This window comes from Biomphalaria glabrata, chromosome 9, assembly GCF_947242115.1.
Source record: "Biomphalaria glabrata chromosome 9, xgBioGlab47.1, whole genome shotgun sequence".
Classification (NCBI taxonomy): domain Eukaryota; kingdom Metazoa; phylum Mollusca; class Gastropoda; family Planorbidae; genus Biomphalaria; species Biomphalaria glabrata.
In genome coordinates, this window is record NC_074719.1 from 27,036,848 (window position 1) to 27,054,618 (window position 17,771).

General features: G+C 37.5%; 1 protein-coding gene across 6 annotated transcripts in view; it reads left to right on the top strand.

The window, feature by feature from the left end:
- The window catches only part of LOC106058828 (prolyl 4-hydroxylase subunit alpha-2-like), a 68,818-nt gene that overhangs the window by 7,623 nt on the left and 43,424 nt on the right, over positions 1–17,771 (top strand). For 2 of the 6 annotated variants that reach the window (XM_056042874.1, XM_056042875.1), the window contains exons 2-5: positions 9,602–9,738; positions 13,288–13,382; positions 16,552–16,663; positions 17,631–17,770. In XM_056042874.1, coding sequence (XP_055898849.1) covers positions 9,602–9,738; positions 13,288–13,382; positions 16,552–16,663; positions 17,631–17,770 — 484 coding nt within the window. Of the gene's footprint in view, positions 1–6,752; positions 6,772–7,379; positions 7,399–7,438; positions 7,590–8,589; positions 8,680–9,601; positions 9,739–13,287; positions 13,383–16,551; positions 16,664–17,630; position 17,771 lie in introns of those variants that run through there. The other 4 variants (XM_056042880.1, XM_056042878.1, XM_056042877.1 and 1 more) reach the window with 4 other exon arrangements.

Here is a 17,771-nt window from a genome sequence, read left to right on the forward strand (position 1 = left end):
CCCCCCCGAAATGAAATCCCCCCCCCCCCGGGGTTAGGGGGAATCGAAATTTAGTGAATGATTTTTTGCTTTGATTTTGTTTATTTTAGGTGAGATTTGAATACTAAACCATCACTTGTCCCAGCACAATCAATGGGGTTTTGATTTTAAAACCCCCTACCAGGGGGTTTTGAGTTTAAAACCCCCTACCAGGGGGGTTCGAGTTTAAAAACCCCTACCAGGAGTTTTGAGTTTAAAACCCCCCAACTAGGGGTTTTGAGTTTTAAACCGCTTACTTGGGGTTTTTGCAGTTAACTCCCCTCTCTTCTATAAAACAAAACAAAAAAAAATGCAAACGAAAATCCCCTAATTCCAAGAGCACAGTTAAGGGAGATTTTGATTTTAAAACCCCCTCCAAAATTTACGATAAACCCCCTCTTCAATATAAAAAAAAAGCTAATTAGGCACTCAAAATGTTATGAGCGTAGCTAAATGGGTTTTGACATAGTTTTAAGTTTAAACCCCACTTAAGCGGGGTTTGAAGATAAAAAATACCTCTTTAATAATAAAAACAAAGCAAATTATACACTCAAAATGTTATGAGTGTAGTCAGAGGGGTTTTAAGTTTAAACTCCCCTCCAATGGAGTTTGAAGCTAAAAAGTACCTCTTCAATATAAATAAAAGCAAATTACTCACTCTAAAATCTATGAGCGCAGCCAAAAGGGTTTTGAGTTTAACCCCCCCCCCCCCCGCTAAGGGGGTTTGAGGCTAAAAAAATACATCTTCAGCGTAAGAAAAAAGCAAATTACGAACTCAAAATGCTATGAGCTTTGCCAAAAGAATTTGAGTTTAAACCCCCATTCAGAGGGGTTTAATGCTAAAAAAATACCTCTTCAATATAAAAAAAAAGCAAATTACACACTAAAATTATTTGAGCGTAGCCAATCCAATCGGGGGTTTTGAATTTAAACCCCTCTTCCACAGATGGAGTTTGTTTAAACTTTAAAACCCCTCCAGATGGTTTTGAGTTTAAGATCCCCCAACAGAGCATTTTGAGTTGGAAAACCCCCAACAGATGATTTTGACGATAAAACTTCTCTTTTCGTTATAAAATCTAAAGCAAACTACAGTCACTTAATTCCAAGAGCGTTTTCAAGAGAGGTTACACATTTTTACCAGTGGCAGGGCTCCCTTAATAAACTGCAGTGAATAGTCATCTGCCGAAATTGAAAAACACTAAATGTGGCTCAACAAAGATGGCTAAGACAGATTTTAGGAGTCAGTTATAGAGATCGGGTTTAAATCAAGGAAATCCTATGCCGAACTGGGAGTCAACCACTTAGTAAGATTGTGAGAGAGCGACGCATGAGGTTTGCGGGACATGTTCTCCGACAAAATGAATTACGCATAAGAAGAGTTGCAATGATATCCTAGTACAACTTGACGCCACTTATTCATTTAGGTCCTCATGGCAGGTGGGAAGAGGCTTCAGACATTACAAGTGACAGATTTTTATGGAAACAGTTTATCGTCAAATGCTCCGAACGGCGCGGTAGGGTCTAAGTCAGTAAGAATAGCACATTAGGTTTTTGAAATAAAACTTTTTAATAGCAGGAAAATGCACTGTAGATACCTCAGAACATGCATTTTGTTGGCTTTCAAGACCAGAAATAATGCTTGGCGGCGGGGCTTCGCCCCGCGCTAAGGGAGCTCCTAGCGCTCCCCCAGACCCCATTGCTAGTAATGGCTGGGAATCTACAATTTTATGGAAACAGCTTGACGGCAAATGCGCCAAACGTCGCGGGAGGGTCTGTGACAAGTCAAAAACTCGCTGTCAGAGTCGCTCTAAATTATCACAGCATTAATTATTATTTTTCATTATTTATTTATTTTATTTTAATTATTTCTCCATCCTACCCCTAAATTATTCACCCGCCACACCTTTTCCTCTCTACCAGGCTAGACTTAGTCCACCACCTTGGAGAAAATTAGGCCAGTCCTTTCATTTATCTTCCCTTGACCGGGGCAAAGATACGCTCAGACTCTTTGATCTCATCGGCAGGATGTCTGACGCCGCAATTGACTCCCCCCCCCTCTTGGGTGGAAGGTAGGTCACTCCCCCCCCCCCCGCGTCTCTCTTTGATCTGAGAGATTACACGGGTCAACACACCGCGTGATACTCCAAGGTGCGGCTCTTGTCGGACTTCACCCACGTGTAAGCTAATTCTTAGCCTAGGACGTTTCCGGTGTCCGCCCAAATTTCCCAGGCATATATAAGTAGATTCAAATCAAGCCAGACCCTTTCACTCCTCTATCGCTGTCGATCGAGTCTGGACTATATCATTTATTCTCCCTCCTAGAGGAATACCTGGTGGTAAGCCGAACTTAATCACAAGTTCCATCTTAATTACTCTGTGTATATTTCCATTGGATTTTATCATGTGTATTTTGCCTAGTTCATTTATATTTAATTAGTGCATTGTGTATTTCTCACTGGCGTAAGTAGAAAACATAAACATGCCCCATGTATTTATTTATGTATTGCATTAATCTATTAATGCTACGTTGCTCAATTGATCGTTGATGCAACCATGTATATATTTGTACATCTTAGTCTATTTCCTTTATCTCGGTTGACCGCCTTGATGATTTTACTAGCGCACTGATACTGCGTTTAGAGAAGATATATGAATTATCTCCCCTTTACTCATTTTACTCTAGTGAGAGTTGCGCCGCTTGAAGGGACATTCAAGCACGCTCCATTGTTCTCGACCCACGGTCATATGTAAACAAACCATCTGGGTCACTGACCACCGCCCAACTCACCCCCCCCCCTTTTTTTTCTCTATCCACCTGTGTTGTTTATTTGAGATTATTATTTCCCCTTCTATGTACATTTTTATATTATTACGTTCTCTTTTATGTACATTTTTATATTGCTACTATCTGCCATCTATTTTCCAAATCCCATTTGTCATCATCTCCCCTTTATGCTCTAAAGCAATTTTACCAATCTGACGAATGCACCTCAGTCGAGGGCATCGATAAGATGCATGAGAGACATGTCCTAACTTGTCTTTATTTATCCGCAGCCTCCCTCAGGTGTCTGCCTATTTATCGGATTACTTACCTGCCTACTTGCCTACCGGCCTATCTATGTGCTTAGTGCTAATCAGCGCTGCACTTGCCTAGTCGCTATCGAGAATCACCTATTGCCTAGTTATTGGATCAACGATCTATTTACCTGCAGTTGTGCTTAGTGCTATTCAGCGCTGCACTTGCCTACTGAGATCTACTCAACTCTACCACTTGGCGCTATCGGCATTGCCCGCCTATTCGACAGCCCACCTGTCAAGCTGTTAGGCGCGACGTCCCTATAGAGTCAGATCTGTGCGAGACGTCATAGCTACGCCAACCCTCTGCAACTCACTGGACATATCCTGTTACTTACACTGCCCACGGCAGATCAGCTCTGCCCGCAGTAACCTTGTGCCCACGGTATCCGGCCACCCGCCATACTGTGCCCGCTACAGATACTAGAACTTGGGACTGAGACTCCACAAGAACTATATCGCCGGCGTCCCTCTATCCGCTAGAGCGCCACCTCCAGCTGCAGAACCTCAAGCCAGGACACAGCCAGCTGCGACATCAACAGGACAACCAGCTAAGTCAGAGGACAAAGTGACATACTCTCTTATTATGTGCAAGAGTGATGATTAAACATAGAATATACTAGAGATAGATGCAAACCCTCCCCCTTTTTATTATTATATGTACATTTATGTAAATAAATATCCTTTATTTTAACTTTTGTATCTATCTTTCATTGCTTTGTCTCGTTGCGTGTCTGCTCCCGATTCATATGCTGATAAGTGGGGGTGTGATAGCATTAAAAATAATCATCCCCTAGACATAAAACGTGCCAAACACACGTCACATTACCCCACCTATCACAGGGTCTAAGTCAGTAAGAATAGCACATTAGGTATTTGAAATAAAACTTTTTAATAGCAGGAAAATGCACTGTAGATACCTCAGAATATGCATTTTGTTGGCTTTCAATATCAGAAATAGTGCTTGGCGGCGGGGCTTTGCCCCGCGCTGGGGGAGCTCCTAGCGCTCCCCCAGACCCCCTTGTTAGTATTGGCGGGGAATCTACAATTTTTCCACTAACTCATGGAAGAATGAAGGGTCAGAATGCAATAAAGATTATGTACACACACACACACATAAATATATATTTTAAAAAAAAAATTCGAGGGGGGGGGTAAAAAAATCCCCCCCAAACCCCCCCCCCCCCGAAAAAAAATCCTGGCTACGCCCATGATATATATATATATATATAGGTATATAGATATAGATATAGATATAGATATACATACATACATATATACATGCAAAATACCACTCACTCGTTAACTGATCAAGACATTACAAAAACCGTTAACGAATTACCATGTAATTTAGCAACAGGTAGCCTTATACCTATCTTGTGCTTGGTAGGAAGGCATTCTAAAAGCAACCTAAGAGCGGAAATAAGGTATAGCCGTTAAGAAGCACATGTTTCAAAAATAAGGGATAAAATGGTTACGGCTAAAAGCAACATAGACCTAATCAAATACTTAGATATGGATTTTAGAAGCCGTAGAAGGTTCAGAGATTGCATGTAAGACATCTTGGTGAGGTGGGGGTGTGGTACGACATTCTATATGTTGGGGGAAGGGGAAAGAGAGGGGACATTAGCATTCACGCAGATAGGAACGGAGAAACACTGTCAACAGATCTTGTGTGATGCCCCAACGGTCCCACAGACTAAAGGATTAGTGAAGTTGAAGGGCAGAAAGACTCATGTTTATGACTGAAATTATTCGCAAAACTTAGAGTAATAGCATCATTAATAGTATCATTAATAGTATCATTAATAGTATCATTTCATGTTTTTTCGATACCAAGCCAAACAATCTCCTATTCAAACATTTTTAAACAAAATAAATACTACTGCGATCTGTTAAATTAAATAATTGAATAAAAGAGAGGATAATTATTTTTTATAAAGCAATAATTTTAATAGAACTAAATGAAATAAATGTACTCTGTTGACCATCATGCGGCTTGGGGTAGTACCCCTCTGCTGTTGACCATCATGCGGCTTGGGGTAGTACCCCTCTGCTGTTGACCATCATGCGGCTTGGGGTAGTACCCCTCTGCTGTTGACCATCATGCGGCTTGGGGTAGTACCCCTCTGCTGTTGACCATCATGCGGCTTGGGGTAGTACCCCTGTGCTGTTGACCATCATGCGGCTTGGGGTAGTACCCCTGTGCTGTTGACCATCATGCGGCTTGGGGTAGTACCCCTGTGCTGTTGACCATCATGCGGCTTGGGGTAGTACCCCTCTGCTGTTGAGCAATTGTTGGAAAGTTTGCTTCTGTGAACAGTGATTAAACAGCAGGTATAGATAGAGTTGGATGTAGAGCTTCTTTATTGGGTCCCCGAAATCGTCATGGCAAAAGACAGAGAAATGGAGAAAAGTTGTCGATAGATTATTTATAAGTGGTGCCCCAAAGGTCCATGACTGAGGGATTAGTAAAGGGTAAGGAAGAAATAACCAGGTACTATTGAAGGTACCATTCAAGGTACTGTTAAAGATGTTTGCAAGAATATTTTTTTTGCTGTTTTGTAGGAACTATACGAGATATTTGTTAGTGCACTAATTCAGATGTTTACTTGGCAATACTTGAGAATTGAGATATTTGTTAAGCACTAATTCAGATGTTTGCTAGGTACTATTTAACATGTTTGAAAGTCACTAATTGAGATGTTTGCTAGGTACTACTTGAGAATTGAGATGTTTGAAAGGCACTAATTGAGATGTTTGCTAGGTACTACTTGAGAATTTCAATATCTATTAGGCACTATTTGAGATGTTTGAGAGGCACTATTTTTATTTACAGTGGTCTTCACTACTTCGTAGATTTTTGCAGATTCGATGCTACTTGTTTTGTTTTAAAGGAAAATCAAAGTAAAATGTCACAGATGAATAGCTACAACTTTTCATTAAATGCATAAAAACGCCATAAACTGTTTTCATATTGTTTTGGCCAAATGTTGCAAAGATATGTGCATAATTAGTATGATTTTGTTTCCAAATCTTTTTTTTTATCTTCTTGTTAATTCGTTGTGTATTCTATAAGGTATTGATTAGAATAATTGAGCAGGTCCTATCCATTCTATTGAAATGAAAGTGTGTACTTAAAAAGAAAGATTTTTTAAAATTAGTGACCTTAAAATCTTATCTTATCTTATATAATACAGACGTTACTTCAAAAAGAAGATGATTACGTCCTACGCGTCATGCATTTAGTCATGCATATTAACCAATGACTTAAATTCTGCCAAGTCACTGGTTTTCCTGGCTAGCTCAGGCAACTCATTCCATGCTCTAATAGCACTAGGGAAGAAGGAGTATTTGTACAAATTTGTCCTAGCATATGGAACGAGGAATGTGCCTTTATCTTTGTGTCTTTCAGAGTATTTTATTAAATTTTGTTTTTGTATTTGAAGATTATGGTTCAGTGTTTTATGTATGATTGCTACTTTACTTTTGAGCCTTCTGTCCTGAAGGCTTTCTAAATTTAGTGATTTTACTAAAGGTGTTACTCTAGTCAAATGTGAATATTCGTTTGTTATGAATCGCACTGCTCTATTTTGTGTCTGTTCTAGTTTCTTAATGTTTTCTTGAGTTGAAGGGTCCCAAACAGAGGATGCATATTCTATTATTGGCCTAACCAAGGTTAAATAACATTTTAGTTTTATGTTCTTATTTGATTTATAGAAATTTCTTTTAATAAATCCTAATGCTTTGTTTGATTTTTTTGTAGTTTCATCAATATGTGGATTCCATGATAGTTTTTCATTTATTATAACACCTAGGTATTTTGCGTTTTTAGTCTGTGTTACTGGTTTGCCATGAATAAGATAAGTGGCATTAATTTGTTTTAGTTTTTTTGTTACTCTTAACAACTGACATTTTTCTGGGTGGAAAGACATGCTCCAATTCGATTCCCATTTCTGTAATTTATCTAATTCTCTTTGTAAAATATCTGTGTCTTGTGTTGTTTTTATTGTTCTATATATTATGCAATCGTCTGCAAATAATCTGACTTTTGTTCCTGAAGTAATGCAATTTGGTAAATCATTTATGTAAATAAAAAATAGTAGTGGACCCAAGACTGTTCCTTGAGGTACACCTGAGTTTACTGTTTTCGGTGTTGATTTAGAGCCATTTATTATTACAGTTTGTTCTCTCCCTATCAGAAAATCTTTAATCCACTGATGCAATGGACCATTAATGCGAAATATTTTAATTTTTTAAGCAAACTATGATGGTGAACTTTGTGAAAAGCCTTGGAAAAATCTAGTAAGATTGCATCTTTTTGTACACTATTATCTAAACCTTTTGAAAAATCACCAATTAGTCCTATTAGTTGTGTTTCACATGATCTATATTTCCTAAAGCCATGTTGGTATGGTGTGAGGACATTATGTTTGTCTAAGTGGTTTATGATGTTGCTACATATTATGTGTTCTATGATTTTACATGTGATGCTGGTAAGTGATACTGGTCTGTAGTTTCCTGGGTCAGATTTTTCTCCTTTTTTAAATAGGGGGGTGACATTAGCTTCTTTCCAGTCCTTTGGTACTCTGCCCTGGTTAAGTGAAACCTGAAAGAGTATTTTGAACACTGGGGCTAGCTCATTACTTAGTTCTTTGAGTAATCTAGCTGGAATACCATCAGGTCCAGAAGCTTTATTTGGTTTGGTGTTGGCTAATAGTTTTTGAATTCCATTTTATTGTACTACTATATCTTCTATGTTGTCTACTTGGTTCAAATTCAGTAATATGTCTTTGTCTCCTGGGGCTGAGAATGCTGATGCAAAGTATTTGTTTAGGATGTTTGCTTTAGTTTCATTATCATTATGTATTATGTTATGTTCATCTTTTAATGGCGCTATGCCTGTTGTTTTCATTTTCTTAGACTTAATGCATGACCATAGGTTTTTGTTGTTATCTTTAGATATTACATTATTTATGTATTCACTCTGCAGCTGTCTGCTTACTTTTTGGGTTAAGTGTTTAATTTTTATATACTTTTTGTAAACTCTTTCTGCATTAGTTTCTTTAAATTTTCTATATAGGTTTTCCTTCTGTTTACAAAGCTTCTTTAGTCTATTATTAAACCAGCATTTATTTATTTTGTTTGATGTGTATTTAGTTGGTATATGATTTTCTATAATGCTTTTAAGATGGTTTTTAATGAAATTCCAGAGGTCATCGACTGGTTGGTTAATGTCTTTTTCTAATAAGAATGTTTGTTGAAAGTTTAATGCAGCTTGGTGTAGTTGTGTTAGGTTACATTTATTCCAGAGTAAGATTTTTCTTTTGGGTTTTGTATTGGCTACTGCTTTTATCTGACTGTGTATTTTTATGATCTCATGGTCTGATAGACCAGGGATAATATCATAATCAACTACTAATCCAGGTCTGTTGGTTAAGAAGAGATCTAATGTGTTGCTTAATCTAGTTGGCTTTTTAATGATTTGATCTAAACTTAGGTTGTGTAAAGTTTCTATGAAAAGCTTATTTATGTCCTTAAGGTTTTGGTGTTTATCTATGGTTAGTGTTTTCCAATTTATATCAGGTAGGTTGAAATCACCCATAATCCAAAAAACTGCATTTTTATTTGTCTCTTTAAGTGTCGTAATCTGATGACATAGTTCCTGCATGTATTCTAAACTAGAATTTGGTGGTCTGTAAATGCTGCCTATTATTAGGGATGTTGAGGTTGAGATTTATTATACTAGGTGCATATCATTTTTTTTACCACTTATATCAACTCACTCTCTCTGGTCAAAAGTAAAATAAAAAGTTTCCCTTTCAAACCTTACGATCTACGGGCATCTGTTTATATGGCGAACGGTTAACGAGCAGGGTGTCATATGGCCAAAAAACGATCAACCGCCTTTACTTTTCTCAGCTAAAGTCAAGTACCCATTTGAGTTGGGTTGACTCAGGGACGCCCTAAAAAATAACGAAATTCAAAATCCCATGTATTGTTCATGTCCATATCTGAGTCAATTTACTCATTTACTCAAAATCACAGCTTTACATCAACAGCCCTATTTTGACAAGAAATTAATTGTGTTTTATATTAAAAAGAGGATATAAACCTTACAATATTGAGAGATAAAACAGAGATTGTGAGATGCTTTCCATTAAATAATCTTTTTTTAATGTATTTTTTCTAGTTGGCTTGTTTAAAGTTTAAATGCTGGTTAAATACAAAAATACTCTTCTTCTTCTTCTTGGAAATAATTTCAAAATCAACGCATTCATTTTCAACTCCTGTGATACCTCGTTTTCCTGTAGGATGCGTGCACAGACCACCCGCCGAAAAACGAGGTAACATCGAAATTAAAGAAAGAATGTGTTGATTTTAAAATTTCATTAAACACTAGTAGTTCACATCGCTAAACATTCACGGGAAATGGGAACTCACAGAAAATAAAGGTAAACATATTTTTTTAAAAATATTCTAATTGTTTATCGTCTTGTCGTTAAAGATTCTTCGCAGATCGTTGGCTTGAGATACACATGGACAATTCAACAACACAAGCTGAACTGGACCATCCCAATGCTATTTTTCTTGTTATTAAACATTTTTCAGAAAAGTATGGCACCGCTCTTGGCAATAAATTGGGTAAGAAATAACATCTTCTTAAATATTTAAACATAGGCATAGCTATTTAAACATAGGCATAGCTATTTAAACATAGGCATAGCTATTTAAACATAGGCATAGCTATTTAAACATAGGCATAGCTATTTCATCATGGGCCTAGATATTTAAACATAGGCCTAAGTGTTTTAAAAAGGTCTAACTATTTAAACATAGGCCTAGCCACACTGGCCAATCCAGTGGTGTTGGAAGGGGCGATGGCCCCTAACCCTATACCCCAAAACCCTAACCCAGTTTAAACATAGGCATAGCTATTTAAACATAACTTCAACTATTTCAAAATTAGTAACATATTATATGATAAAGGTACTTGTTCATATTGTTTTAACCCTGACATGCACACAGCCATCCAAGATAGTGCACAAGGTGTGCACTGCCAGAAACCAGACTCAGAATGATATTGGCATTAGAAGGCAGAAAACAAGTTCCGCCTAAGTCTAGAACGGAGATGAAGAGGCTGTATTCAAGGCAGAAGTTTTCATAAGTGTTGAGATGTCCTTGTGTAAATAAACATCTATATCTCGTTGAGTTGCCTCCCTTAAGTTACAATACTATTTTAACCAATCTTTATATTATGTCACCTCTTTCGCTATATTGGCCAATTTGATGGGTAAGGGGGGGGGGAGGTGAGTTCATCTAACACCCTCCCCACCCAAACCCATTGAGTGAGGGGGTGATCCAATAGTTATGTAGAAATCATACATTGTGAAAACAATTAGTTGAATATTGATTGCATCTACTGCCCTTCCCACTCAAACCATTTCAGTGTTTGGGGGGGAGTAGCGGTCATATTTTAAAGCAGAATTTTTAGTTTGAGACCAAAATTTAATTGAATATCTATATAATATAAGCCACTTATTGATATTTGAACAAACGTTGTACATAATGTCGCACCACACTTGAATCTCAAATTAAATCATAAGGAAATATAAAATGAAAGAGGGTGGTATCAGGCTGGACGGGCACTATCCCCACACCGGTAGGACAATACCTTTTTTTAGTCCATGGAATTACGCATGAAAGCGACATAATTATTTAAAGAAAAACTTTGTTTTAGGAAATTTAGATTTCATAACACATTTTAAAGTAAAATAGTAACAATAGAAATGAGTTCTGAACCCAAATTTCTTTTTCCTTTACTCCATCTAAATTTTTTAAAAAATTATTTTAATATATAACTTTGGGACTATAGCTCACAATTGACATTTGACAATATTTATATATATAAATATATATATCTATATATATATATTGTAAATCTAAGGCAGGCAACTCAACAAAGTTCTACTACAGTAAATAAATACGTGTGTTTAATCAACAGGACAAACACCTAACAGCCTTCTACATTCAAAGAGTCTTGTTCTGTCAGTCCTATTTCCCACCAAACACCTGAACACAGGCCAACGACGCCAGCCTTCCTTTCTTCGCTCCAGGTCCCCTTGCAGTCCTCAGGCAGCACACAAAGACGGCTTCCCAACACTTCAGACTCTCCACAATCACTTGATACAATGTTCTTCCCAACACTTCAGACTCTCCACAATCACTTGATACAATGTTCTTCCCAACACTTGAGACTCTCCACAATCACTTGATACAACGTTCTTTCCAACACTTCAGACTCTCCACAATCACTTGATACACTGTTCTTCCCAACACTTCAGACTCTCCACAATCACTTGATACAACGTTCTTCCCAACACTTGAGACTCTCCACAATCACTTGATACAACGTTCTTCCCAACACTTGAGACTCTCCACAATCACTTGATACAACGTTCTTTCCAACACTTCAGACTCTCCACAATCACTTGATACACTGTTCTTCCCAACACTTCAGACTCTCCACAATCACTTGATACACTGTTCTTCCCAACACTTCAGACTCTCCACAATCACTTGATACACTGTTCTTCCCAACACTTGAGACTCTCCACAATCACTTGATACACTGTTCTTCCCAACACTTCAGACTCTCCACAATCACTTGATACACTGTTCTTCCCAACACTTGAGACTCTCCACAATCACTTGATACACTGTTCTTCCCAACACTTCAGACTCTCCACAATCACTTGATACACTGTTCTTCCCAACACTTGAGACTCTCCACAATCACTTGATACACTGTTCTTCCCAACACTTCAGACTCTCCACACTCACTTGATACACTGTTCTTCCCAACACTTGAGACTCTCCACAATCACTTGATACACTGTTCTTCCCAACACTTCAGACTCTCCACAATCACTTGATACACTGTTCTTCCCAACACTTGAGACTCTCCACAATCACTTGATACACTGTTCTTCCCAACACTTCAGACTCTCCACAATCACTTGATACACTTTCCTCTATCCTGACGTCTTTCTGTTCTGCTTCAATAGTGCGCTCGTAAAGAAATCACACAATTTTTATACGAATATATTACTTATGTTAATAATATAATAAATACTAATTATTTATATTTCAACCTTTTTTTATACTATCTAGCTCCCCCTTTTAGTATGTTGGCCGATTTGATGGGGTGGGGAGGGGCGATGGCATCAATCCCTCCCCCGCCATAAGCTTTCGAGTGGGGGGGGGTCAATTTTTTGTTTAGAAATTACAGCTTGTTAACAGAATCAATTAAATATCTGTATGATTTATACTTTTTATTGATATTTGAACCAATCTTTATATTATGTCGTTCTCCTGTTGGCCGATTGGGTGTGTTAAAGAGGGGGGGGGGGAGAATACATTTACATACACACATACTTACGCCTTCCTTTATGCTTTATTTTATAGATTTGACAAAATCTAATGGAAAATTTATAGTTTTTGCATTAAAAAAACTACGAAAGGCGCATTTTAAATCAAAACATTAACTGCAGCAGTTTTCGAAGGATTAATCGTCTTGGGATTTTTGCATTGCGATTTAAATAACAGGGGATTAGGTCTTCTGGCTTAAGTGACTACATATGTCCTTGAAATAAGATTGGTATAGATAGATAGATAGATAGATAGATAGATAGATAGATAGATAGATAGATAGATAGATAGATAGATAGATAGATGGATAGATTGATAGATAGATGATAGATAGATAAGATAGATAGATAAGATAGATAGATAGATAGATAGATAGATAGATAGATAGATAGATAGATAGATAGATAGATAGATAGATAGATAGATAGATAGATAGATAGATAAATGATAGATAGATAGATAGATGATAGATAGATAGATAGATAGATAGATAGATAGATAGATAGATAGATAGATAGATAGATAGATAGATGGATAGATAGATAGATAGATAGATAGATAGATAGATAGATAGATAGAGAGAGAGATAGATAGATAGGTAGATAGATAGATAGATAGATAGATAGATAGATAGATAGATAGATAGATAGATAGATAGATAGATATAAAGGAAGAGAAATAGCATTGATAGAGTACTTGAAAATTTTACTTTACTTTTTTTTATTTTATTAAATTCAAGATGATGACATCTTTTCCACATAGATATTTTCCTTCAATTTGCAACGCTACCAGATGACATATTTTTGTCTGATGAAGAGGACATTCACACTGCATCTTTAGCTCTTATACGTCTCCAGGTAGGGTCATTTACAGACATTAGGAAAGGAGGATTTGATAAATAGGATTTAAAAAACGGACTTAAAAATTTCATAGACAAGGTATAACAAGCAATATTACCCATATTTTGTTATAGGTTGATAAAATAAGAAATATAAAATAATATTTTTAAACAAGTATAACAAGCAATATGAAATCTGTGTCATATTTGTAAAATACCACTGACTGATTAATCTCTCATCAACTTTCGTAAGGATTCGCTTGAGTTTGTATAGAGTCCTTTTACCTCCTAGGCACTCAAGAAGACACTGTTTTAACAAATTTGAAACTTCATATCGCGAAAAACCACAAACTTTATATTAAATATTTGTAATTTGTTCAATATTTCCCCCCAAAAGACCGAATTCTATTTATAAAGTGCAAATGGAAGTTGCACAAAAATATGACTTCCTGTATTGTCTTTCTTTTACCCAAAGTGAACTTTTTCAAATTATGCTTTACGTCACTTCCGCTTCCTCTTACACGCGCTCTGAATAGATTTAAAAATCCTAATAGCACCAAAAATAGATCTATAGTCTATTTTGGGTTTCTTTTTTGTTTTCGAGAAAGAGAAAAAGAACAAAAGAGAGCAAGGGAAATTTGAGATGTCAAACACCGTAGAGTGCTTGCCGTAGAGTGCTTGCCGTAGAGTGCTTGCCGTACAGTGCTTGCCGTAGAGTGCTTGCCGTAGAGTGCTTAACGTAGAGTGCTTGCCGTAGAGTGCTTGCCGTAGAGTGCTTGCCGTAGAGTGCTTAACGTAGAGTGCTTAACGTAGAGTGCTTGCCGTAGATTGCTTAACGTAGAGTGCTTAACGTAGAGTGCTTGCCGTAGAGTGCTTGCCGTAGAGTGCTTAACGTAGAGTGATTGTCGTAGAGTGCTTGTCGTAGATTGCTTAACGTAGAGTGCTTAACGTAGAGTGCTTAACGTAGAGTGCTTAACGTAGAGTGCTTAACGTAGAGTGCTTAACGTAGAGTGATTGCCGTAGAGTGCTTAACGTAGAGTGATTGCCGTAGAGTGATTGCCGTAGAGTGCTTGCCGTACAGTGCTTAACGTAGAGTGCTTGCCGTAGAGTGCTTAACGTAGAGTGATTGCCGTAGAGTGCTTAACGTAGAGTGATTGCCGTACAGTGTTGTCGTAGAGTGCTTGCCGTAGAGTGCTTAACGTAGAGTGATTGCCGTAGAGTGCTTGCCGTAGAGTGCTTGCCGTAGAGTGCTTAACGTAGAGTGCTTAACGTAGAGTGCTTGCCGTAGAGTGCTTGCCGTAGATTGCTTGTCGTAGATTGCTTGTCGTAGATTGCTTAGCGTAGAGTGCTTGCCGTAGAGTGCTTGTCGTAGAGTGCTTAACGTAGAATTCTTGCCGTAGAGTGCTTGTCGTAGAGTGCTTAGCGTAGATTGCTTAACGTAGAGTGCTTAACGTAGAGTGCTTAACGTAGAGTGCTTAACGTAGAGTGCTTAACGTAGATTGCTTAACGTAGAGTGCTTAACGTAGAGTGCTTAACGTAGAGTGCTTAACGTAGAGTGCTTAACGTAGAGTGCTTGTCGTAGAGTGTTGTCGTAGAGTGCTTAACGTAGAGTGCTTGCCGTAGAGTGCTTGTCGTAGAGTGCTTAACGTAGAATTCTTGCCGTAGAGTGCTTGTCGTAGATTGCTTAACGTAGAGTGCTTGCCGTAGAGTGCTTGCCGTAGAGTGCTTAACGTAGAATTCTTGCCGTAGAGTGCTTAACGTAGAATTCTTGCCGTAGAGTGCTTGCCGTAGATTGCTTGCCGTAGAGTGCTTAACGTAGAATTCTTGCCGTAGAGTGCTTGCCGTAGAGTGCTTAACGTAGAATTCTTGCCGTAGAGTGCTTAACGTAGAGTTCTTGCCGTAGATTGGTTAACGTAGAATTCTTGCCGTAGAGTGCTTGCCGTAGAGTGCTTAACTTTGAGTGCTTGTCGTAGAGTGTAGTAAAAACCTATTGCTCTTTGCTTGTTGGAAGGGCTTCTATCCAATGAACAGGCCTGGACGTGAGGCTCTTGACCCCTGTCCTGTCTGAAGGGTTCCCAGCAGTGACGGCCAAGGTCCGAGTAAGGCGACAGCACAACGTACACGGCGGACCGCACCTTGTTCCTGGGTCCCGCTCGCTAGAAGTGGCCGAGGGCAGCGCTAACCATGGGAAGTTTGTCTCCTATTCCTAAACTGTAACCGACACTGTTTCGTTAAATCACATTGAAAAGAGTTCCGACCTTTCACTGTTAATTCCATGACGTGCAGCATACAGTCTGCAATGATCAACCAAGTTCTTAATAAGATCAATTTCGTATTTAGGTTTATCGACTTTGATTGAGCCTGACAACATTGTCGTAAATCTAGTAGAAATGTCCATTCGTGGCTGAATAATTCTAGTAGAAATGTCCATTCGTGGCTGAATAATTCTAAATAGCTTTTTGGTGTCTCCGATGTAAAGGAAGTGGAGCTATGTTTTTGAAAGGGATTATGTGCCCCTTTTTAGAACTGAAAAACTACAACCAAATTTTCTAAGCGCTTTTGTTTGTTGCATAAAATAATTTCAATATGGAATAAGCATTAGACTTTCACTCCATGGCTTGAAAAGTTATTTAACCCTTTCTCTCCGTAATTATTTTCCACGTTCCGATGGAGGTAAGTTTGCTCTAGTATTTTACTACCCTTTTTTATTACGCTTTAAAAACGTTATCAGAAAATGTTTTATTTGGTATAGAATTAAACTGGAATGCATGCTTTTTTTAATAAAAAAACAAAGTCAGTTTATAAAATCAAACATTAATTTAATTTCATGAGTTTAAATCAACGATGGTATCAATTTGGAGAGAAAGAATTAAAACAAAATGGTCAACTAACTAGCTCTATGGAAGAAGATTTGATACTATGATCAATGTCACGCAATAGTAAAGGTATCTTTTAATTCATGGGTAACTGTGAAGTTCAATCGTAAAATTTTCGAATCAAGTGTTCCAATGAGCAGTACTAAATGTATTGATCAATGCAATTCAATGTCATTCATTATAACCAACATTTAGGAAATCAAAAGATATGCAATAAAAAATAAAACCAAATGATAATTCTTCAATAATTTTTATCAAGATATTCCATAAAGTTTATATATATATGTGCATTTATACATTTCTATACTACAGAAATTGTACAATCTAAGTGTTTCTGATATGATTAATGGAGATTATCTTGGATTTAAGGGACCATCACTCACCAGTTTAGATGCCTTTGAAATAGGATTACATGCCCTTGAAGGTACAGTGGCAGCTTTTATTTATTTCACAGTGAATGGCTGTGCATTCTTTGTTAATTTCATGATTAACTTCTACATAACTAGCTGATACCAGTGATACACTATGGTTGAACTAGTTGGTCTATGTCTTTAGTTTGCCACTCTTAAACCCGTCAATAATTTTGCCGCATGACAACGCTCCTCCATCCCCAGCAAAATGTTCTGGTCTTCTAAGTCTTGTTTTTGTCTCTTTGACTCTACAAACAAAGGGCCGCAATCTCCTATTATAGAGTATGCACAAACATTTCCTATGCCTATCAATAGGGCTCTTGTACATTCTAATGAAAAAGCTGTCCTTGAATTCTAAAAGCGCCTAGCTTTATCCTATACCCGTGCTACGCTAGTTTTGAAATAGTTGGTCTATTTATATATATTATTAGCATATCACCTTGAACACTTTTAATTCCATTAATAAAACGGCCCGCATGGACAACGCTACTTCACAGCTAATACAATGTTCTAGCCCTCAAATTGTATCCTCGATAGAGAACATCATCGGACAGATAAGTTAACTTAACCTAATTTTTGTGTCAATTTGTTTGTCTTTTTTTGTTTGTTTTGTAACTGATGAAGGCCTAGTGGCCCAAAAGTCCATTGTTTTTAGTTGGTCCGGCAGGGTTACCTATTTGCATGTTTACTGTATTTTCTGTGCAGTCGCTCACACTGCAGCAGTAAATCTTTGTTATTTTAAGATCTGAAAAACTTTTGAGTTAAGCCGAATTGAACTTCTATACACTATCTAGGTGTTGAAAGATATGTAGCTCCTCCATTGTGATACGATGCTGACCATTTTCCTCATCTGAGGCTTGTGAGCATTTCGATAGAGTAGAGAGAGAGAGAGAGAGAGAGAGAGAGAGTAGAAGAGTAGATCTTTCTGTCTATAGGAATGCATCAATTGTTTTATTAACTTGCACAATTTTTGTTTTCAAGATAAGGACATAAATAAAAGCTTGGAATGGTTGCATGCTTCTTTAGCTACGCAATCAGATGGGACATATTCTCAATGGAAAGGAGAAGAAAAACTGGACATCGCTACAGTAAAAGCAATAATGGGACATACATATTTATACG